Source organism: Thunnus maccoyii, chromosome 4 (assembly GCF_910596095.1).
Source record: "Thunnus maccoyii chromosome 4, fThuMac1.1, whole genome shotgun sequence".
Taxonomy (NCBI): domain Eukaryota; kingdom Metazoa; phylum Chordata; class Actinopteri; order Scombriformes; family Scombridae; genus Thunnus; species Thunnus maccoyii.
In genome coordinates this window covers 10,264,131-10,288,187 of record NC_056536.1, presented here as the reverse complement: position 1 = coordinate 10,288,187, position 24,057 = coordinate 10,264,131, and the positions used below count along the sequence as shown (strand labels likewise).

The 24,057-nt window shown below is 39.0% G+C and overlaps 3 protein-coding genes across 5 annotated transcripts; 2 read left to right on the top strand and 1 right to left on the bottom strand.

Moving 5' to 3' along the window:
• Positions 1-366: 366 nt before the first annotated feature.
• Positions 367-5,961, bottom strand: dnajc16 (DnaJ (Hsp40) homolog, subfamily C, member 16). 3 transcript variants are annotated; one of them, XM_042409551.1, is made up of 15 exons: positions 5,521-5,961; positions 5,121-5,302; positions 4,937-5,003; positions 4,466-4,790; positions 4,168-4,352; positions 3,912-4,016; positions 3,642-3,800; positions 3,343-3,473; positions 3,007-3,190; positions 2,484-2,663; positions 2,253-2,329; positions 1,951-2,031; positions 1,648-1,737; positions 1,359-1,529; positions 367-1,258 (listed from the first exon to the last, which is right to left on the bottom strand). In XM_042409551.1, exons 2-15 carry the CDS (start codon positions 5,294-5,296, stop codon positions 811-813), a joined length of 2,379 nt encoding a protein of 792 aa, XP_042265485.1. In that variant the 5' UTR covers positions 5,297-5,302; positions 5,521-5,961; the 3' UTR covers positions 367-810. The 3 variants fall into 3 exon arrangements, with proteins under 3 accessions (XP_042265485.1, XP_042265484.1, XP_042265486.1); XM_042409550.1 differs by having other exon boundaries at positions 5,544-5,961; XM_042409552.1 differs by having other exon boundaries at positions 5,593-5,961.
• A 47-nt stretch (positions 5,962-6,008) lies between these two features.
• casp9 (caspase 9, apoptosis-related cysteine peptidase) lies at positions 6,009-9,617 on the top strand. Its single transcript, XM_042409553.1, has 10 exons — positions 6,009-6,361; positions 6,459-6,672; positions 6,857-6,940; positions 7,025-7,086; positions 7,234-7,410; positions 7,503-7,592; positions 8,247-8,394; positions 8,525-8,713; positions 8,822-8,931; positions 9,051-9,617. The coding sequence occupies exons 1-10, from the start codon at positions 6,230-6,232 to the stop codon at positions 9,153-9,155; spliced, it is 1,311 nt and encodes a 436-aa protein (XP_042265487.1). The 5' UTR covers positions 6,009-6,229; the 3' UTR covers positions 9,156-9,617.
• A 2,537-nt stretch (positions 9,618-12,154) lies between these two features.
• On the top strand, positions 12,155-22,461 carry LOC121895316 (rhamnose-binding lectin-like). The gene is made up of 18 exons (XM_042408344.1): positions 12,155-12,202; positions 12,410-12,442; positions 13,298-13,357; positions 13,823-13,961; positions 14,719-14,828; positions 15,315-15,359; positions 15,463-15,595; positions 15,725-15,828; positions 17,723-17,800; positions 18,008-18,040; positions 18,141-18,200; positions 18,405-18,540; positions 19,297-19,406; positions 20,686-20,730; positions 20,836-20,968; positions 21,098-21,201; positions 21,934-22,020; positions 22,366-22,461. The coding sequence occupies exons 1-17, from the start codon at positions 12,178-12,180 to the stop codon at positions 21,966-21,968; spliced, it is 1,383 nt and encodes a 460-aa protein (XP_042264278.1). The 5' UTR covers positions 12,155-12,177; the 3' UTR covers positions 21,969-22,020; positions 22,366-22,461.
• Positions 22,462-24,057: the final 1,596 nt, after the last annotated feature.

Sequence of the window (24,057 nt, the reverse complement as noted above, 5' to 3'; positions counted from 1 at the left end):
TTCAAGATGATATCATGATAATTTCTCAATCGTAGCCATTTGGAAAACATTCAGAAAATAAAACGGACAGCCTGTTCGTTATGTTTGCTACATAAAGCTACTGGCTAACGGAAGTTGTTACATAGACCAAAGCTGCTAAATAACTCTTGTTTGTAGTGAATATATTTTAAATCACAACCCCAACATTTCCCATGGAACAAAACAAGTATTTTCTTTTTACGCAATCACATGATCAAGGAAGAACATGGAGTAACCCATGAAGTCCAGGATACAAGGCATTGTCATTACAGCAGTACGCCATACTGCACAAGCCAGTCAGCATTCAGGAGTTGATCTATTACTGAAGAAAAATTAGACTGAGATGCATAAAAAGGCAGAGACATTTAATGTTAGAGACATGCATCTCTATTCACAGTATTCATCAATAAAGACTTAGGTAGTTGTCCTGTCTCCTTTAATGTGTGTGTGTGTGTGTGAATATCCTGGATGGACAATGAAGGCAGGAGAAAAGGTGGCCACAGTGATTCTGTTTTCTGTTCTCAAGGCTGTAGCAGCAGCGTTTGCCTAAAGAAAATAAAACTAACAACAGTTTAGAACAGCATGCGATGAATGTAAGAGTACGCTAAAGGACCTGTCCCACAGTAGTTTCACTAAAGCCATATTTGTAATATTGATCCAACTTTTATCTGTAACTATTAAATATCTCAAGTGCAAAAAAGGCAGCTCTAGCCTTACTCCAGCAGGACACGAGGGGAGCCATTTCAGTGTGACAAGTCTATAAATACTACGTCCTTCCTAACCTGCCCCGTTCTATTTACTGGCGGTGATCTTGTCTAGTCCTGGCCATGACGGGATGTAGTAACGAGGCAAGGTGCCTTCCATGAGCCTTTCCATCCACAACCCCAGGCGGTCCAGTTTGTGGTGGATCTGCAGGGTGGACATGCTGCGGGATCGGGTGGATTTCCGCGGTGGGTGTTCGTCACGGGAACTGGACCTCGACCTTCCGCCTGAAGTGCCTCCTTCGTCCTCAGATGATTTGCTGTCAAAGTCTTCACCAGTGTAGACAGGCTTAAACAGACAGAGGTACTTTTTGTGGCCATTAAGTGCCAGCACATAGCCGGTGTAGTCTATCTTGTGGTTGCCCCCGTCATCCTCGTCCGCATCAATCTGCATGGAGTCCTGGGCGTATTCCAGCAGTGTGTTCATCCACTCGCCGTGCTTGTCGATATTCAGGAAGGAGAAATGCAGTGTCAGGCTCCTAGGAAAATGTGGAAGGATTGAATGTGAAAATATTTTTAAAACACTCATATAATAGACTTAACTTGTTCCACACAAGGGAAAGGTAATGTTTAGTTTACCCTGTGAAAGAGTAGACCTCTTTGGCAAACTTGCTGAGGAGGATGTTCTTGGAAGCGTCAGTGAGCACCAGCACTATGTTCATGTGTCCTGGCCTCAGCTTCACCAGATTGCTCATGTAAGTGATATCTGTCAGCTCCGTCACCTCAACAAAACTCTTCTTGGGAGGCCGACTACAATAAATAGCAAAAAGGAAAGAGCTAAAAACACGCCTCAAAGATGTCAAGCTAGGGCAGACCAAACATTAAATCCTGCACTCAATAAAGCACATTATGTAAATCTTAATCTTGCCTTGATGTACTTCCGGTCCCTGGTGACCCATTTTCTGCTTTTGTTCCATCCTTTGCCTTTGGTTTTGTCTGTTTATCTTCACTTGAGTCACTGAAAACACACACAAAAAAAGTTTTTTCTAAAGGCAGTGCACAGACATACAAGAGTAAAATGAATAGCTTTAGTCTTTCTTTGGCTTTTCTTATCTTTAGCTTTCTTTAAATTTTGTCTTACATGAATCCCAGGAAAAGGTGACATTGCTATAGCTACAGTTTTCGGTGGTCAAAATAGAGAAGTGAAACACATTTATGGTAAATAACCCACCTGAAGGCCTGGATGACCACAGTTCCAAACAAGATGAACAAGGCAGAGAAGATGAGGGACAGAAGAGGCATCATCTCACGCCTGCAAGTCGTCACAGATATCTTAACACCTGTTTCATTTCATCTCAAACGTGTCTCCTTCCGTTACAGGTGGAAGGAAGCTTATTTGCAAATTAAATACTGTTGTGGGGCATTTTTAATCTGACTTTTGCACCAATCTTACATATATGAAGAACTGCTTAACTGACTCTTAAATTTCACTTCAGTTAGAGTAAAAAAATAATACAATCAGTTTTCACGTACCAGTTGTTATGCAGAATATCGTCAATGACTTCAGAGAGGTAATCGTAAGATGCATAGATCCATCGGATTACAAACATCTACAGAGTGAGAGTATTACATTTAGTAATAGAACTGGTGGTTGATATTTAACAAATGGTACTTAGTTATAAGAATAAAATTAATTTGCCACCACTTGCACAGCTTGCTGCACAGCCAAGCATTGTTCAAAGCCATTATTTTAGTCAAACATACAGAGGCAAACTCGTTGTTGAGCTCAGGCAGCATGGCGTCGTGGATGAGGATGGATGGGTCCTTCTGAAGACGCTCCAACTCTTCCAGGAGACACTGCTTGTCCTCCTCGCTGCCGTTCCAGGCGGTCACTGGCTTGAACATGGCTTTCCCCGCAGCATTACGCCTCTCCAGAATCACCACCTGCACACACAGCCAAACATACAAACAGAAAGATAGATGGTGAGAGATAATACCTAACAAGGGAAAAATGTCAAAGGGGCACTCAGTCTTATGTGAATATTGAATAATTCACTTTTTTATGGAAGCATGAGATTTTTTTTAAAAAGTGACCCTTTATTGTGTGCAGATAGGCAGTGACAACTAAAACTATACAGTTCAAGAGAGGAAACAGCATTTGAGTGCCCTGTTTTATTTTTTTTTTTGATGAAACCTAAGATTTGTGTTTATTTTTGTTACATTTTGTTACATATCGTTTCTTTGAGCTGGCAACTGTAGCTGTTGTATTGGACATGTATTAGTGTACCTGTGGTGGTGACTGTGCACTGTCCTTGTTCTGCATGAGGATGTCACATAGAGGTTGCTGTAGCCGTTGGTATACATAAGCAAATCTCACAACTTCCTTCATGTTGGTAGAAGCAAATGAGAGAAACGCCTGGTTCCCAAAAGAAAAGGTCTCTTCATCACCTGTGATCAGCAGGACACAGTATCTGAGGGGAGGATAGATGATACAGTAAGTTAGTACATACAAACTACATGTGATCTGTAATGTGATTTAAAATTACAACTAAATAAAATTATTCTGTATGTGTTTCATATTTTAGTTTCATCCAACTTAACAAATAAGCCCAAGTTCTCTTACTTCCTGCGTCTGTGAAACTGTTTGACAGGACAGAGCTCATCAAAGAGCTTCTGGTTGACCAGCCTTGGCGCAAGGAGAAATTTGTTGTTTGACATGAACTCATCGATAATTTGCTTTTTCATTCCTTTGGCCTGCAGAGAACAAACATAACAATATAGAAAAAAAAGAGTGAGATTTGTTTCAATGAAAGAAAGTACAAGAAGTTCATTGTAAAGGTAACAGTGAATAATTAAATCTAACCGGTAGAAAATAAAGCAGAATTACTTTTTCTCCTCAAGTTCCCTACTGCAGTGATTTACCTGTATAATATCAGCTGGCTTGTCTATGTTCTCTTTGAAAACCAACATGGTTGGTGCATATGTGTTGATATTGAACTGTTTCTGCAGATTGGCCGTTTCTGAGAGGCCCTGGTCCACATAGCCAAACTGCAAGTAGTCCTTATAAGCAAAAGCTGTTAGCTATAGAAATGGAGAGATAAATTATTAACATGTTTGTGTTAGTAATGCAGTTGCTATGTCAGAGGCACCAAAGATACATTTCACATAAAAAATGGCAAGACAAGTGCTCACTTTGTATAGTAGAGGAACTACAGGCACTTGGTCAAACAGAAGCACATGTGGCTTGTTGAGCTCATGCCAGCTGTTCAAGAACTGCAGGTCATTCTTGTCAGTGACCTGAAATATAAAAAAGACAAACTGTTTCATCGATTTTGAATGTATGCTTCCAATCCATCCGTGTATGCAATATTAATCAGTTTATCTGTTACATTTTACATGTAAAGCTATGTTTTAGCTTTCCTTTATCATGAAACAGACAGATATTTACCCGCTCCACAAGTCTCTGAGGAAGTAGGTCTTCTACAAACTGCCTCAGGTGTTCCTTCGCTACAGCATAATGGAAAAACGTCACTTTGCCATTGATGACTCCAAGTATTGATGGGGTGCGATGAGCACCTAGGTGATTGGCTAACCGTCTCTCATAGCCAACATCCACTACACCTATTCCGACACCTGCAAAGACATGATATCCACATACACGTCAACCTCTTCAAATCACCCAATTTCATACTGTAGAGGCCTGGGCTACTAAATAATTCTGAATGCTTGCTAGATTCGTTCCACACCTAGATTCTCCATCTCCTGCACCACCTCTTTCCATACAGGCTCAATGTGGATGCAGCTGAAGCACCAGTCAGAGGTGATCTTTATCAGGTACGGTCTCTTGTAGCTTTCAGGAACCACGTCGTTGACATACTGGTTAAAGTGCAATGTGTACTTGCTGTCAGCAAAGTCCCTGTGGTTCTTGCTGTTGAAAGGAAAGTTGAAGAAGGACTCATCAAAGTAAAAACTGTCATGGCGGTGACCGTAGCGACCACTGCTGTATGGCTGGGTGTCATCAGTCTGCCCATAATGGTCGTAATTGGCACGCTTGTCTTCGTTGGATAAGATCTAGATGGTGAGTAAAACAAGTATCAATATGAGCCGACATCTTCCTCTCATACTTGTTACTGGCTGTTACACAGCTAACATCCCACATGATACGAAAGGTTGCACATCAGTTGCACAATATGTTGATGAATTAATAAATGACTAACCTCATAGGATTTGGTGATCTTGATAAACATGTCCTCAGCACCTGGATTTTTGTTTTTGTCAGGATGCCTTGAGAAGAAGATGTTCATTAATTCAGCTGCTGTAATTATCTTCACTGATGTGCCCTCTGGCAATCATTTGTCACGACAGTACTTGATAACAAGTCAGTGTGGTGAAAATATTTACCATTCTTTTGCCAGACGCTTGTAGACTTTCTTGATCTCGGCCTGGCTTGCACTCCTGGTTACTCCTAAGATTTTGTATGGGTCCAACTCAGGCCCAGCATGGGCTGCTCCTGTCAGCAGCACTGAGAGGACCACCACCACAGCCAGCGGCAGAGACATCTTTGACCCCGCCATCATCGCTACCTTTAAGACATCAGGAGGACTATGACCACCAAACTAAAGTGGATTTAATCTGAGGATGTTTAGACCTGGAATCAAAACACAGCCTGTCCACCATTGTGACGTTAGCTTTGTAACGCTAATGATGCAACATTATTAAGACAAGCGGGCAGCTAAATATGGTGAAAATGCTGATCTTATTAATACAGCAAATTATATTATAACATCGTAATCATGCTGACATGTCACTGGGGTGTGGCGTTACCGCTATTCATCAAGGATAAAAACGTCCACGCAGTTTTTTCATTACTAACGGTAGCTCGGTTGCGGCTAACGGCGGCTACACTCCCAGGCAACTGAAGAAGACGCGGTCAGCCGGCGCTACGCCACATCACCGGAGACGGTTTAGATGTTCATCGGCTTCTTGGTTGGAGCTGATGTGAAGAGACAGCAAAATGAGAAGGGTGTGCACAGCAGCATCCCACTGCTCCTCCAGGGCAAGCCGAGAACCTGCTGCTGCTGCGAGAAGGAGCAGGAACAGGAGCAGAGGGGGGAGGCGCCCGGTGTCGAAAGTCGTTTTGGGAGTTTGAGTATTCAGTGACAGTTTGTGCTTCGTTTGTGTGTGTTCGGTTTAATGACGCTGTTTATTAGTGTGGGCGGCGCATGGTAAATAAAATCAGACATACCCCCCCCCCCGCCTCCCCCACCGAGGCTCTCTCAGTGGACCAATCATATGCAACGATGATGTAAACAAGGAAGTGGCTAATGCAAGCAAAACAGAAAAGAGAAATGAAAAGGAGACTTCAGCGAGTCATTTCGCACATTTTACGATACTGACTTTATACTGAAGTTTTTTTTTTTTTAAAAAGAAAACCTTACATAGTTTGTTAGTTACAGCTTTCGTCGGTAACAGTTATTCCTCGGGTCAGGGTTGTTAGCATTGAATGAAAAATGGAGGAAACACACAAGAAGATTCTTCAGCGCAACAGGATCAATCTCGTGAGAGACTTGGACCCATCCAAACTCTACGATGGCCTTCTTGAAAAAGGAGTTTTCACCCAAGACATGATCGATGAGATAAAGGTAGGGTGGCTGTGTATTTCACGGTGTCGAGGTTCATGTTTGTGCGATGTTTGAACGCTCAGAGCAACACTTAACGTGACGCTATGTCTCCTGTCAGAGCGCAGGGGTCAGGCGTGATCAGGCCAGACAGTTAGTCCGGGACCTAGAGACCCGCGGGAGCCGGGCTTTTCCTTTATTTCTGGAGTGCCTTGAGGAGACAGATCAGCACAGTTTGGCAGAGCTCCTGCTAAATGCAGCTCCATCAGCAGTTCAGCTCCAGCCTTCATCACCCACCAGGGTTGTCCGCCCTGTTGTCCAGCCTCTTCCAGTTAGTAAGTGTGTGGTGCTATGATGTATTTAAAGTATTATTAGTATTACTTAAAGTAATATTAATGTCAGAACTGTCTTTAAAGCTAATTTTGCAGCAGGCACATACCCACAATCATTTATATTTCTGTTCTTGTAATATGATACTAATATTTCGCTGTGATTTATTTCTCCTTGTTCCTTTAATAGCTTCTCCAATGGATGTTGATAAGCAAAGAAAAGATGTTGCCCCTGTCTATCCAATACAGAGACCCAGTACTACTCCCAGTCCATGTAAGCTATGTGTTTAATTTACATTTGTGGTGATAGTCTGTTTAGTTCCTTGATATTTAACACATATTGATGCTTTTGTTTCAGCACCTGAGAGGGAGAACATAAGACCAAGGCCACAAGGCAGGACACGGCGGGACAGTTTTCAGGTAAGCACCATGTATTTATTATGCACTTCACAACCAATAGAAAGACAGACAGAAAAGCAGTTCTGTGTTGCAGTATAAACATACAACATAAGTATGCTTCGTTTACATATTTACATTATGCCTTTTTCTTTTGCTTTTGTATGTTAGAGCTATAAAATGGATGCCACGCCATGCGGACACTGTCTCATCATAAACAACGTGGAGTTTGAAGCGCAGAGCGACCTGAACAATCGCACAGGTTCCAACATAGACAGCGACAAGCTGGAGAGACGATTCAAGGCACTCAACTTTATTGTGGAAGTGAGGACAAACCTGAAACAAAGAGTAAGAATCAGTTCCTCTTTTTGCATGTCTGACACCAAATGTAGAACTTGGAGCTCATGTCTGTGAAGGTAATATTTATCTCCACATTTCAGCAAATCAAACATGAGCTGTCAGCGCTGTCTAAGAAAGACCATTCCCAGTATGACTGCTGTGTGGTTATCATGCTGTCCCATGGGACTGAGGTAAGTTTTCCTTTTTTTTCAGTCCACATTGATTATGATATCACAATCACAATCATGATCATGATTAAAGTTGCTGCATCATGTGCAGATTACTACACACCCAGTCTTTGGAATTAATATTATACCAGCTAGTAAAGGTGCCCCTTTATCCACCAATTTTATACATAAAGTTCACTTTACTCATCATCTTTTGTGACTCTGGAGGAGTTTGGTCAAAGTTGAAGTGCCCTTAGATTTATAATAGAAAGCCTATACTACAAAGTGAGAACAGGCTGTTTTTGTCAGACATGGGCAGACACCACATAGAGATGGTTGAATAAACAAAATAACACTATCAACTTGCATTATGGGAAGTGATCTAGTGGTTTGGGGCCTTGCACTAGATTAGGCATTAAAGGTTAGGATATCTCCGCCTCTGCTGCTTTCAACATGGCCATGGTTCTTTTTTTAGTCTATCTCTGGAGGGTCCCCCAACTTCATGGAAGTGTAGTACCAAATAGTTGGAGTGCCCCTTCGATGAAATGTCTGCTTTTGTGTCCGCAGAGGCTAGAGTTGTAAAATGTATTCTGTCCGCTGGTTTTGTAATAAAATCCAACCAGAGTTCAGATCCAGATGACTGTTAAGACCTGATGTATGCTCATATCTACTATATAGGTGAGTCACAGCCGCTTCCCTGGTGCCGTGTATGGTGTGGACGGACAGTACGTCCCAGTTCAGTACATCACAAACTACCTCAATGGCCAGCATTGCCCGTCTTTACAAGGAAAACCCAAACTCTTCTTCATCCAGGCCTGTGGAGGAGGTAGCTAACCTTGAATGTTGAATAACTCAAAGTAATCATGTGTAAAATGGATAATCCTACATGCAGCATTCAAAGGTTACACATGCATTTAAAGTGGTCTCAAAGGGAAATGTTTGTTTTCATCCTCGAGGTGAAAAAGACACAGGCTTTGAAGTGTCCCCCGACGAGTTCGAACCATCCATGGGTGGAGAAGATGACCAGACGGACGCCATTCCGATGTCCTCCAGCAGCGACTCTCTCAGCATGTCCGATGAACCGGACGCCAGAGCCACGCTGCCCACCCCAAGTGACATTCTGGTGTCCTACTCTACTTTTCCCGGTGTGTTTGGTTAATGATAACAATCTTTCAGATGCAAGTCACAGATATTGATAGACTTGACTTGCTATGTGTGTCGGTCTTCCTAATGCTTCAATATGACAAATACAGGTTACGTTTCTTGGAGAGACACTCAGTCAGGTTCCTGGTACGTAGAGACTCTGGACCGCATCCTTGAGGAAAATGCTGCTACCGATGACTTGGGCACAATGTTGATGATGGTGAGCTTCTTTTATTACTACATACTGTACCAGTAAAATTATCTGGAGTCATATTGAATCCCCTTGAACATTTATGATTTCATCATACACACATGTGATTATTGACTGCTCATTTCCAGGTGAACCACGAAGTCTCCCAAAACTCTGCAAAGGGGCTCTACAAGCAAATGCCTGGTTCCTTTAACTTCCTCCGCAAACACCTCTACTTTCAAACCCAACTATAGAGGCAATGTTAAGCTTAACAAAATCTCTTCAACCATCAGGGAATGTTAGTCTATTTAAAGGTCATACATCATGACTGTAATTTCTTTGGATTATGTCTCAACAGATTGCAATATGTATGAATTTGCTAAATTGTGGCTGTGCTTTTACTGACTCAATCATGTCTTACTGTACATTTGTATTGTTTGTCATGTATTACTGTGTTTTTTAAAGCTGGCATCTTTTTCTAAATGAACTTTATAGGGATATATGTCATGAAAAAGAATATTTGCATACTGTGAAAATGTTGTTCAGGTTAGTTTTTCTATATTCTTGATTTCTTATCGACACATTGCAGTTGTCAGTTTTCAAGAGTAGATAATCAACATACTGTTCAATTTGTACTCAAAGTGATTTAAAAGACATGTCCTTTTCTGACTCCTATTTCAAGTCTCTTTAAAACACTGATCTTGGTAACAAAATGGGATTTTGTTGCATTATTTGCTGAAGAAAGGGGACAAGGAAAGACTTTCCGGTGACTACATATGACCCACATATGGAAGAAAGGGGGGAAAAGCTCCTTCATCTTCTGTGGATTGTACTCCAAGGGTGTCGACTCCCCACTGAGAGCGGAAGCATTTCATATTCTTTGGCTGATCTGTTGCTTATTATCACAGCGGTGTTCTATAGTTGTATAGTCCAGCTCCAGGTGGCTATGCACACTGTGCTGTAGTCACTCTAATGTAATTAATACACAGAGCTGCCCAAGGTTGAGGGTGAGTCATCTAAATCTAATCATGTAAAATCTAATCAGACTGTGAGCACAGCAACACAACTGGGAGTCAGTTAAACCTACTGGTTAACCATTACATTGTGAGGAGCTGTCCAACTCTTATAAACTTATCTCTCAGTTGTGACATATAGCAATAAAATAAGGTTGCCCATATTTTTTAATTTTTTTTAAATTTTCAGTTTATTCAATTCTCCACCCAACAAAAACCCACCAGTAGTGCCAACAGCACTTACACCTCTCTGAAAGCCAGAGGAAAAATGACACCCATTAATTATGTATTTCATTATGTTGTTCTTAGTGTTATTATAGATTCTTATATATATATATATATTACTATATATTCTCATATATAAGCATGCCAGTGTTGTTGCATATGCTACCACAAAGTTATAGTATATGAGACTGAGAGTCATCACAAGTTAAAAAGTGGTGTATTTTACTAAACTCCAAACACCAGTAGATGGTGTTGGTGAGTCACAGAAGACATGAGATCTTGCAGATACTCTCTAGTCTTTAATTTCTCTCCACTACCACCAGGGACCCCTATAAAGTTACAGATGGTTCCATTGTGTTTGTTTATCAATCACTTCACATCAATCCACAGTTTGAAACTGCAAAATTTAAAAAAATTAACATCACCATGCTGTTTCCGATACCAAATAGTAGTCTGTATGTATTTGGGAAACTTTGACATGACAACATTAGGAGCCATTTTGTTGTTCTAATTCCTCGGTTAGTTTTTCAGGAAATCTTTGATTGATTCAGACATAGTCTCGCCTCATTACCATGTTATTAGGCCTATAAAGAAAAAGAGGGGAAAACGGGTAAACAGCTTTAAAATGTGCAAATTATTTTGTTCCTCACGAAGCTGGTTTAATTTAACTTCATATATTGGATAACTTTTCATCACATCATTAAGATATATTTTAACAAAATAATATTTAGCCTGAATTTGAGTGTAAAAATGGCATAAATATAATATAATCTGAATAACTGGGTCAGAAAAAGTTTTGAATTTTATACATATGTCACAGGGAAACGGCCTCAGGCAACAGATGGAAAGTGAGAAAAAAGCAAAGAAGAGTATAATTCAGTTAAGCTACAGGTACAAGGTGCAATAGATAACTTACAATACAATAACACCCTGTTTTATTATTCTCAGTTTGGAGCAGGGAGTTACTTTCTTTTTTCCTACATTATCACAAAAATGTTGGCATGGACCGACAGGGCCTTTGGCTTGTTTCCTTCCAAACTCAAAAAAACAAACACAAAAACATTGAGACATTAGTATTCCTGAAGTTGTTTTTCCTACACTGGCTCAGCCTCCTTTTTCTAAAATGAGTCCTGCACAAGGACAGATCATAAACTCTGACTGTGAAAGACCTCAAAATAACCCTGCACATTGTTCTCAATGTACATATTTCAGTAGTCAGACACTCATCAGGTAAAATTCCTATAGGGAAACTACACAGATATAAACATAGTCTTGATATAAGCAAACATACACAGACGTAACTATTTTTTACATTTACATTTTGGCATGGACCGATAGGGCCTCCCCAATTCAAGAAATCGATTTATTCATTTATTTATTTTGCGCCCCCACCCGTCCCCTCTGCAGGACAAAGTGCAGTCTACATTTGAACAAAACCACAATCTTTCCCTAACCTGCCATCTTTGTAGCCTAATCCTAACCACTGGTCTCAAAGAAAAAGGTTCGCTGTGATTATAATGCATGTGCCATCGATACATATGATGTAAAAATATTTAGTAGTATGTAAATGCAGTTTTTAGAAGACAGACTTTTGCTCTAACACACATGCAAACCGGTCTTAAAAGTGGTCAGATAGAACTGATCTTGTCAATTTTTATGTAAAAGATACACATGTATTGACCAGAATATGGCAATGAGTGCTGTAAAGTATATATGTTTGCTTAGTGCTTAGGTATAGACATTATTCCAGATTTAATTTTTATTTACCCCTACCTAAGAATAACCACAAATGATGATCAAACTGCAACTCCTCTCAGCTTCCAGTCTCCTTGTTTGTGACTCTGAGACTGGATGTCTACCCTCCCTCATGGGATTGTCATGTTTTTCTCATTTTGGAAATTGAAGCCAGTTGAGTAAGTTTGGGTTTTGTTTTGCACAAAAGGGGCAGGACTGTCCCAGATCAAAATGTATAAATACTGAGCGAGTCTGTCCCCACCATCAGCGTCAATGGTCACGTCCCATTGAATCCTGTAAAACCATGCTCTGCTTCAGCACCACGTTCTGTGAGTATACTGATGATTACACAATATTTATTAAGGCTATTAAGGCTTTATGTAAAAGTAGGGAAATTTCAGATTGTGATTTTGTAGAATTTGTGTTTTCTTGATTAAAGAAGCAGAATCACTTTGTCATATGGTTCATTAAAAACAGTCACTGTTCTGTTTTCATGGGTTGTGAAGAAAAATTTGATAGTTGTGTTTCTTTTTCAGTGCTGGCAACAACCTGTCTGCTTGTAAATGCAGGTAAATATCTGTATGTATATATGGTATGAGGACACTTGAATACATAGGTACTAGGGGTGTGCCAGAATACAAATATGTTATTTGGCAAAGCACAAATAGTGGGGTTTTTTGTTTGTTTTTTTATGAATATTTGTTTCATACAAATATTTAAAGAATTATTTGTTTTTGGGAAGAAAAAAAAAAAGTCAAAAACCAGCGTGCAGGTTTGTTACATCACTATCTCAGTCTCTCTGCTCTGCTCAGCTGTTACATCTATCAGCAGGTCTCAACGAGGGGAGTCACATCCACCTGCTACAAGATTCTTAATTTGGACATCACTCCCAGAGTTGGGGGTGTTTGCCAGAGATAAAGCTGAGCTACTGACTCTCAAGGGAATACCCATAAGAAAGTTGGGTTGTAAAAAATAGGCAATAAATGAAAAGTACAAAGCAATAATCGCCTTTGAAGTTCTTTCCTACATGTTACACGCTGTGCTGTCTCTGTGTTATGGGTGTATAAAGAGGTAGAGGTCTGTCTGCAATGAGGCAATGAATTAAGTTTTTGCTCAGTAGTCAGGGCAGTCGTCTATGATCTGGGATACTCCAGTTCAAGACTAGGTGTGGGGACCTCCTTCATAAGGTAGTTTATTCATGAACACTTATTGTAACACTTTAATTTTCTAAAATTAAAAGCACAATAAAAACAAAAACAGGATTTTTAAGCCTCTTTCCACTTTTATTCGAATACAAATACAAATAATTTTGCTGCTTCAACAAATACAGATACAAATACAAATACTGGGCTTTCTGCACATCCCTAATAGGTATATATGTGCCACTGACTTAAACTATTCAATATGTGTGTGTTTTTTTTTAGGTTTCCCCTTAGAGACAACTACCACCTGTGACGGCGACTTTGTTCATCGCCTGAGCTGTAGTATGACTCTATTTACTAAAATGTTTTTGTCCTTTTGGCCTTATGAGTTGGTTTGATTTGTCATGAATGTTGCCTATAGGGATGCAGGTTTGGTTTTGTTTTAATTTCATCATCTGACTAAACCAGTGTTAAGGCATAAAACATGTCTAAATGTTACAGGTTTTTTCTGTATTATGAAGAAAAGACTTTCATGTGTCTGTTACATGAACAGAATCTGTTTCAGTATTTTCTTCAGTACAATTTAAGTTTATTCTATTCAAGTTTTGTTACTGTCTATTTAGAACAAATAATTATGACAAAGTGACTGAATCATATGAAGTATTTATCAACTTCAACCTCAGTTTATTGATAGTGCAGCATCACCTAAAAAGTTTCTGCACACTCAGCAGTATTCATCAATTACATTTTTAGAATCTGTCTCTAATTTATTTCTTAAACTCAGTCTTCTCCCTCTTTGCTGTGTAGCAGATGATGGAGTGATCAGTGTTCAGACAGCACTGTACGGACGTGAAGACAGTAAGACTTGCATTGAGGGAAGACCTTCACACCAGTTTTCTAGTACAGCATGCTCACTGCAGGGCGCAGTGGATGTCCTGAAGTCCAGGTACACACAAAAATTGGGTTTCCTCTCCAGTCACCTGCGTGGCCACATACATACAGTATGTTCATCTAATCTGTTTAGTGCAGCGACATGGTTTAGGATCACAGATTGGTTCCCAGGATGCAGTGAAAACATCTTGGATCACCGCCCGCTGCTTTACTAGGCCAGTGGAAACGGTCCATTTGATATGAAGATATCATCACTGCCTGCTTGCATTTCTTGTGACATTGATAAAAAAATAACAACATGCTCTATGAGAGCGTCATCACACATCATAGCTTTTCTCAATCTGTGCTCAGCAGTGTGTCTTACGTTGGGTTTTTTGGACTATATCCAAATATGAAAGGCATCTTTCACTTTTGTTTGAATGTAGCCTCCTCAAGTTAAAGTGGTTTATTAAATAATATCAGATTAGACTTTACTTTGTTCGCCAACGTAACAAGACAAAAATGTTTAACTACACAGAAGACAATATTACAAACATTTGTATTACAGTCAAATATTACAAACAAGCAGCTGCAGTGCAATCCACTTCATCAGCTGCTTTCATATTCAGTGCTTGACCTACACAGGAACACAGGTCTTAATCACACGAGTGCATTACATCAGAATCCCTGTGTCGAGGGTGTTCTTCAACGTTATGACTAATTCATCACAGGATAAGGAAAGAATTAAAATCTCTTACATTGTCATAACACTGTAGCGTATTTCAGGTTTTTGTGATTTTTACTGAATCACGCTCTTTCTGTTCTCCCTGCAGGTGTGATGGAAAAAAGGTGTGTGAACTGAGCGTAAATGTCTTCGGATCATCTGATCCCTGCTTTGGCACCTATAAATACTTGCAGACCAAGTACCACTGCCTCCCAGCAAGTCAGTCACATGTCTGCATAAAACTAAAGCAAATCTGCAAAATCCTAAACTGTTTTTTCTTGTTTTTTACTTGCTTTATTTACAGGCTTATGGCTCATGGGTTTTTTGTTTGTTTGTTTGTTTTTTTGTTACACGCCCAAAGATTTTCAAACACACAGGAAATATCTATATTTGCATGAGTTGTCACATTGATGTAGCATTCTGTGCCTCCCTATTATGTGATCCCTATTATTATGTTGTTGTTTGTTTTAACTTATTTTCACTTTGCATTAATATTCTTTAAGATTTTGGCCCTGCAGTTGAAGCTTTGGTTGATTCAAACAGGAGGTATATTGTTGCTATGGAGTTAGTGGTGAACTACACTTGTTTTTATGACCGTAGTTGGATCTGATTTGACTGAATTATGACACTGATAGGAAGAGGTGTGATTTTAAAAAAAACAGCAAAATGTGTCTAACATGATTCATTTTCATTCATTTTTGTCAGTTCACCTTATAACATGTGAGCACTCTGTGGCACATCTGCACTGTGGTAAGATAACACATTGTCTCTTCTTTGTGTGTGTGGTGCATTAACATGATAAACATGAGTATTGTTATATTTTCATCAAAACTCTTCCAACTCTTTTTGACAGATGAAGGGCAGGTTATATCTGTCTACCATGCTAATTATGGGCGCACTGACCAGACCACTTGCTCTTACAAACGGTCTGCCTCTCAGACAGGAAATATCGACTGCATAAACCCCACCAGCAAAGTTGCTGAGAGGTACAGTTGCCCACACTTTGTCAACTTGAACTTCAGGTTGAAAGCTTTGGAAATCAGATTGAATTTTGATGCAATTAACTTTCAACTGCTTTCAAGCCTCTATTCCCTCATTTCACTCTGCCTCCACAGCTGTGATGGGGAAAACAGCTGTACTATCGTGGCAAGCAACTCAGTGTTTGGAGACCCTTGTGCCGGCATTTACAAGTACCTGGAGGTGGCTTACGTCTGTCAGTGTAAGTAGCTCAAGGACCAGTTGCAAAAGAAAACATGTGGAAAACAGTATGCGGTGGGGAAAAAGCAGGGATGCAGAGGTACAGCATCCACATAAGTGCTTAAACAACCATCTGTGCAGCGATGAATGTTGCAATCCTAGAATTTTAGCTCTATTCATTCAAAAATATTCATTTGTTTTAGTGCGGTTACATTTGTTCTTGATCTTTAGTTGTTTTTTCACATATGCAGTTGCGATGATGAACTGTAAAATGCTATTTCTTTTAGCTGCACTTTAGTAACACAACATTTTGTGCAAGCAGTTACTTGAATGATCTAGAAAGTATCTTTTATCTGTTTCTTTCAGATCCTCTTGTGATCAACCCATAGGAGCCATTACTGACAAAACCATAAGATCACAATATACATGCATTAAATAAAACGCATTAAATCAGCAACATGTGTCGTCAGTTTGTGATTAAAGTTATTAAGCTATTATTTTAAGAATTCTTTAATAAAAATATAAAGCAATATGCACAAGTAGAGCTTCATGAATCCTATCAGATCAAAAATACCAGATCTGGTTACGCTCCACTGTGGTGACTCTCCGTGTGTTTTCCAGGAAGTCCATGGACGAAGAATAACAAAAGGTGCTGTATTTGTTCCAGGAAGTCCATAGAAAAAATAACAATGTAACAATTAAGTCACTCTGAAACAAGCCATTGGACATTGGACTTTGACATGACAACATTAGGAGCCATTTTGTTGTTCTAATTCCTCAGTTAGTTTGTCAGGAAATCTTTGATTGATTCAGACATAGTCTCGCCTCATTACCATGTTATTAGGCCTATAAAGAAAAAGGGGGGAAAACGGGTAAACAGCTTTAAAATGTGCAAATTATTTTGTTCCTCACGAAGCTGGTTTAATTTAACTTCATATATTGGATAACTTTTCATCACATCATTAAGATATATTTTAACAAAATAATATTTAGCCTGAATTTGAGTGTAAAAATGGCATAAATATAATATAATCTGAATAACTGGGTCAGAAAAAGTTTTGAATTTTATACATATGTCACAGGGAAACGGCCTCAGGCAACAGATGGAAAGTGAGAAAAAGGCAAAGAAGAGTATAATTCAGTTAAGCTACAGGTACAAGGTGCAATAGATAACTTACAATACAATAACACCCTGTTTTATTATTCTCAGTTTAGAGCAGGGAGTTACTTTCTTTTTTGTTCCTTTTCCTACATTATCACAAAAATGTTGACATGGACCGACAGGGCCTTTGGCTTGTTTCCTCCCCAACTCAAGAAATCGATTTATTCATTTATTTATTTTGCGCCCCCACCCGTCCCCTCTGCAGGACAAAGTGCAGTCTACATTTGACCAAAACCACAATCTTTCCCTAACCTGCCATCTTTGTAGCCTAATCCTAACCACTGGTCTCAAAGAAAAAGGTTCGCTGTGATTATAATGCATGTGCCATCGATACATATGATGTAAAAATATTTAGTAGTATGTAAATGCAATTTTTAGAAGACAGACTTTTGCTCTAACACACATGCAAACCGGTCTTAAAAGTGGTCAGATAGAATTGATCTTGTCAATTTTTATGTAAAAGATACACATGTATTGACCAGAATATGGCAATGGGTGCTGTAAAGTATATATGTTTGCTTAGTGCTTAGGTATAGACATTATTCCAGATTTAATTTTTATTTACCCCTACCTAAGAATAACCACAAATGATGATCAAACTGCAACTCCTCTCAGCTTCCAGTCTCCTTGTTTGTGACTCTGAGACTGGATGACATGTATTTCTCAATTTGGAAGCCAGTTGAGTAAGTTCAAGTTTACTTTGCACAATAGGGGCAGGACTGTCCCAGATCAAAATGTATAAATACTGAGCGAGTCTGTCCCCACCATCAGCGTCAACGGTCACGTCCCATTGAATCCTGTAAAACCATGCTCTGCTTCAGCACCACGTTCTGTGAGTATACTGATGATTACATAACATTTATTAAGGCTATTAAGGCTTTATGTAAAAGTAGGGAAATTTCAGATTGTGATTTTGTAGAATTTGTGTTTTCTTGATTAAAGAAGCAGAATCACTTTGTTATATGGTTCATTAAAAACAGTCACTGTTCTGTTTTCATGGGTTGTGAAGAAAAATTTGATAGTTGTGTTTCTTTTTCAGTGCTGGCAACAACCTGTCTGCTTGTAAATGCAGGTAAATATCTGTATGTATATATGGTATGAGGACACTTGAATACATAAGTATATATGTACCATTCACTTAAACTATTCCATATGTGTTTGTTCTTTTTTAGGTTTCCCCTTAGAGACAACTACCACCTGTGACGGCGACTTTGTTCATCGCCTGAGCTGTAGTATGACTCTATTTACTAAAATGTTTTTGTCCTTTTGGCCTTATGAGTTGGTTTGATTTGTCATGAATGTTGCCTATAGGGATGCAGGTTTGGTTTTGTTTTAATTTCATCTGCACACTCAACAGTATTCATCAATTACATTTTTAGAATCTGTCTCTAATTTATTTCTTAAACTCGGTCTTCTCCCTCTTTGCTGTGTAACAGATATTGGAGTGATCAGTGTTCAGACAGCACTGTACGGACGTGAAGACAGTAAGACTTGCATTGAGGGAAAAACTTTACAGGAGATTTCTAATACAGAGTGTTCACTGCAGGGCGCAGTGGATGTCCTGAAGTCCAGGTACACACAAAAATTGGGTTTCCTCTCCAGTCACCTGCGTGGCCACATACATACAGTATGTTCATCTAATCTGTTTAGTGCAGCGACATGGTTTAGGATCACAGATTGGTTCCCAGGATGCAGTGAAAACATCTTGGATCACCGCCCGCTGCTGTACTAGGCCAGTGGAAACGGGCCATTTGATATGAAGATATCATCACTGCCTGCTTGCATTTCTTGTGACATTGATAAAAAAATAACAACATGCTCTATGAGAGCGTCATCACGCATCATAGCTTTTCTCAATCTGTGCTCAGCAGTGTGTCTTACGTTGGGTTTTTTGGACTATATCCAAATATGAAAGGCATCTTTCACTTTTGTTTGAATGTAGCCTCCTCAAGTTAAAGTGGTTTATTAAATAATATCAGATTAGACTTTACTTTGTTCGCCAACGTAACAAGACAAAAATGTTTAACTACACAGAAGACAATATCACAAACATTTGTATTACAGTCAGATATTACGAACAAGCAGCTGCAGTGCAATCCACTTCATCAGCTGCTTTCATATTCAGTGCTTGACCTACACAGGAACACAGGTCTTAATCACACGAGTGCATTACATCAGAATCCCTGTGTCGAGGGTGTTCTTCAACGTTATGACTAATTCATCACAGGATAAGGAAAGAATTAAAATCTCTTACATTGTCATAACAATGTAGCGTATTTCAGGTTTTTGTGATTTTTACTGAATCACGCTCTTTCTGTTCCCCTGCAGGTGTGATGGAAAAAAGGTGTGTGAACTGAGCGTAAATGTCTTCGGATCATCTGATACCTGCAGTGACACCTATAAATACTTGCAGACCAAGTACGACTGCCTCCCAGCAAGTCAGTCACATGTCTGCATAAAACTAAAGCAAATCTGCAAAATCCTAAACTGTTTTTTCTTGCTTCTTACTGGCTTTATTTACATTATTATTTGTTTTTTTGTGTTACCTGTCAAAAGATTTTCAAACACACAGGAAATATCTATATTTGCATGAATTGTCACATTGATGTAGCATTCTGTGCCTCCCTATTATGTGATCCCTATTAACTGTATTTATTTATTAGGACAGTGTACAGTTTTTAACATAAAAGATGCACTGCACCGGAGTTAGCTCAAAGCTAATTTACATCTGCAATCAAAACATACAACAGCACAACAACAGTACAAAGCAAAAACAAACACTGAACACACCATACAAAATGCAAAGCTACACATAACAGCACATCACATACACCCACAATGTCAATTAGAAATTGATAATGTAAACTTATCAAATTAAAAGCAAGACTACCTGCACTAATGAGAAGACCATAGATGGAGTTTAGACTCAGTGGTCACACAGCTGATTAGTCTTTAGTAGATTTTTTAAAATTTGGCCTTGAATGTATTGATTCTTCATATCATCAGGTAGGACATTTCACTGAGTGGTGGCTTTCACAAAGAAAGCTGACTGTCCAAATGCAGTGCAACTACTAGTATGATACAATCCTGTATAGAGGATACTCTGGAGGATCTAACAGAACTTACTGAGCGAGTGTACACAAAGTCACATAGTGGAGGAGGGTCCGAACCATTTAAAATTTTATAAATTAGGCACAAATTTGAGAATAATCTAAAATTCTCAAAGCTCAGTAAATTGTATTTCTCCAGTACCCTACAGTGATGGAAATGCATCACTGTTTTTGGCGGTTTCTCCAGCCTGCCTGCAACATGTGATGCAATAAGACATATAGGAAAGAATCATAGCATGCATAAATATCTTGGCTGCGTCCAAAGAGAGACAGTTTCTAATATGTCTAAAATTTGCTAAGTTGTACTTTATGGTTTTAACCGTTTTTTTAACATGTTTCTCAAAGTTCAAATTTGGATCCAGTGTCACACCAAGATATTTAAAATCAGTAACTATGTCAATCTTTTCACCTTTGATGAAAATATCAGCGTTAGGAGTATTATTATGTTGTTATTTGTTTTAACTTATTTTCACTTTGCATTAATACTCTTTAAGGTTTTGGCCCTGCAGTTTGAGTTTTGATTGATTCAAACAGGAAGTATATTGTTGCTATGGAGTTAAAAAACAAAATGTGTCTAACATGATTCATTTTCATTCATTTCTGTCAGTTCACCTTATAACATGTGAGCACTCTGTGGCACATCTGCACTGTGGTAAGATAACACATTGTCTCTTCTTTGTGTGTGTGGTGCATTATTACATGATAAACATGAGTATTGTTATATTTTCATCAACACTCCTCCAACTCTTTTTGACAGATGAAGGGCAGATTATATCTGTCTACAACGCTGATTATGGGCGCACTGACCAGACCACTTGCTCTTACAAACGGTCTGCCTCTCAGACAGGAAATATCGACTGCATAAACCCCACCAGCAAAGTTGCTGAGAGGTACAGTTGCCCACACTTTGTCAACTTGAACTTCAGGTTGAAAGCTTTGGAAATCAGATTGAATTTTGATGCCATTAACTTTCAACTGCTTTCAAGCCTCTATTCCCTCATTTCACTCTGCCTCCACAGCTGTGGCGGGAAAAACAATTGTACTATCGAGGCAAGCAACTCAGTGTTTGGAGACCCTTGTGTTAGCACTTACAAGTACCTGGAGGTGGCTTACGTCTGTCAGTGTAAGTAGCTCAAGAACCAGTTGGCACTGTTTCACCCTACTGAAGCTAGTCTATGGTCCGAATATGCAAAAGAAAACATGTGGAAAACAGTATGCGGTGGGGAAAAAGCAGGGATGCAGAGGTACAGCATCCGCATAAGTGCTTAAACAACCATCTGTGCAGCGATGATTGTTGCAATCCTAGAATTTTAGCTATATTCATTCAAAAATATTCATTTGTTTTAGTGCAGTTACATTTGTTCTTGATCTTTAGTTGTTTTTTCACATATGCAGTTGCGATGATGAACTGTAAAATGCTATTTCTTTTAGCCGCACTTTAGTAACACAACATTTTGTGCAAACAGTTACTTGAATGATCTAGAAAGTATCTTTTATCTGTTTCTTTCAGATCCTCTTGTGATCAACCCATAGGAGCCATTACTGACAAAACCATAAGATCACAATATACATGCATTAAATAAAACGCATTAAATCAGCAACATGTGTCGTCAGTTTGTGATTAAAGTTATTAAGCTATTATTTTAAGAATTCTTTAATAAAAATATAAAGCAATATGCACAAGTAGAGCTTCATGAATCCTATCAGATCAAAAATACCAGATCTGGTTACGCTCCACTGTGGTGACTCTCCGTGTGTTTTCCAGGAAGTCCATGGACGAAGAATAACAAAAGGTGCTGTATTTGTTCCAGGAAGTCCATAGAAAAAATAGCAATGTAACAACCTTTTATGTCAGTTTCCAGGCAGACAGAGCATGTTATTGTGAAATAAGAGCAACTGGAACACCTGTTTGGTCTCAAAGATCCATCAGCTCCTCTGAGAGGTGAATCACTTCTTAATAGCAAAGACTATTTTAAATTCCAAACAGAGCAAAACTGTTTATGTCATACAGTGGTGTGAGCAGGGTATAGACATACAGTATATTAGAGACATGAATGAGTCTCTGTGTTTTCAGGCTGGCACAGACAGGGTCAGAGTTTTGCAATGCTGTCATTTAAGAGTCTCAGGACTTTTTTCTACCTCGTGGTGCTTCTGTAATCAACTTATTGAGAAATCTTCTTCCTTTTGGTCATCATAGTCCGTATACACCAAGTCATTGTCGTCTTTCATGTGCACACCTTGTAAAGAATACTTTCTGACTTTAATTGTGTGTTGACATTTTACACAGATGGATAGCAGCCAATAGGGTAAGGGTTTTGCACTTAAGGCAAGGGCAGTTCTTGACCCAACAGAATAAATACAGATCTGTCTGATGCAACCTTCATCAGCCCCACTGTTCACCCAAGACCTAAGGATCATCTGAAACATGCTCTGCTTCGGACTCAGCACTACACTGTGTGAGTACATAACTGCAACCTTAATGTTGTGGATTAATATAAAATCAGAAGTTTTTGAGTTTAAAAAATATATGATTTCTGCTTTCTTGATGAATCAGCTAAACTGCTTTATTATACAATATATATATTGTATATACATGTGTGTTTTTTTCTTTTTTAAGGAATAGTGCAACATTGTCCGAGACACGTTTATTCTCTTTCTTGCCAAGATTTGGATGAGTATATGAGGATATGTATACCACTCTCATGTTTGTGTATCAAGCTACTGCCAACAACTTGGTAGTTTAGCTTAGCACAAAGACTGGAAACAGGGGGAAACAGCTACCCTGGCTCTATACAAAAGTTTAAAAAATCCACTTACTATATATATATATATCTTGTTTTTGTAGTTTTACGGGGTTTTATGTGCAGTACAAATATAGAAGTGGTATCAATCTTTTCATCTAACTCTCAGAAAGACAGCAAAGAAAGCATATTTTCTGCATAGCTTTAAGCTTTAAAAGCAATGATGCAATGTTTCTTTTCTAGCGCTGGCAGCAACATGTTTACTCATGACAGCAGGTGAATATCTAAGACAATGTTACAATTTGCATATATAAATATATATATATATATATATATTTAGATGTGCCTTGAACACACAACACCAGCTACAATGTCCAATGCCCAAGCTGTGGTGTGACTGAACTTTGAGTCTTTGAGTTCACAAAGAATGGTACATTAAAGTTTGAAGGCCTTGATAAACTGACTCAGTTAAAGTTGAGACATTAAAACACTTTGTGTTACACACGTGGACTGTAAAAAAATAGACATAGTCACCGTGACGTCACCCATTGGTTTGTGAACTGCCATTTTGAGCAGCACGTTATGTAATCAACATTGTCGCTGTGGTAGTGGCTTGTGAATAACTATATAGCCACGCCCTAAAGCATATGCTGCTTTATTGTCTATTTTACTCTAAATGGGACCATAATGTACAAAAGAACATCATGCTGTATTGAAGAAAACTTGATACTAGCTATTGAGACCATAAACTCACTAAGAAAGTGTTTACGGAGGTAACAAATCAAGAGAGAAGTAAGTTCATTTTCTCATGGACTCCTATACAATTGGACTTCTTTTTGCAGCCAGTGGAGTCGCCCCCTGATGGCCATTAGAAAGAATGCAGGTTTAAGGCACTTCAGCAATGGTTTAACTTCTCAGACTCGGAGTTACCTGCTTGGTTACACATGAACATTTTTGGGGGCTTTTAAGGGGTAACCACCAGAAAGCCAAACAAGGGAGTGCTAATAGCAAGTGGACTCTTTGATTGGAATTAAAACATGTTGTCTGTTGGCTCCCTGTGGGGTTTATAGACTAGAAAAATTGTTATAAGAGTGAGGGGAAAGAATCCATTCCTGCTTGAGATGGCATACATTATATCATTACTGTACAAATAAACATAATCAATACATATAATAACTTGTTTCTCAACTTCTCCTTTGGCGTATAACAGTTATCGGAGTGATCAGTGTACAGGCAGC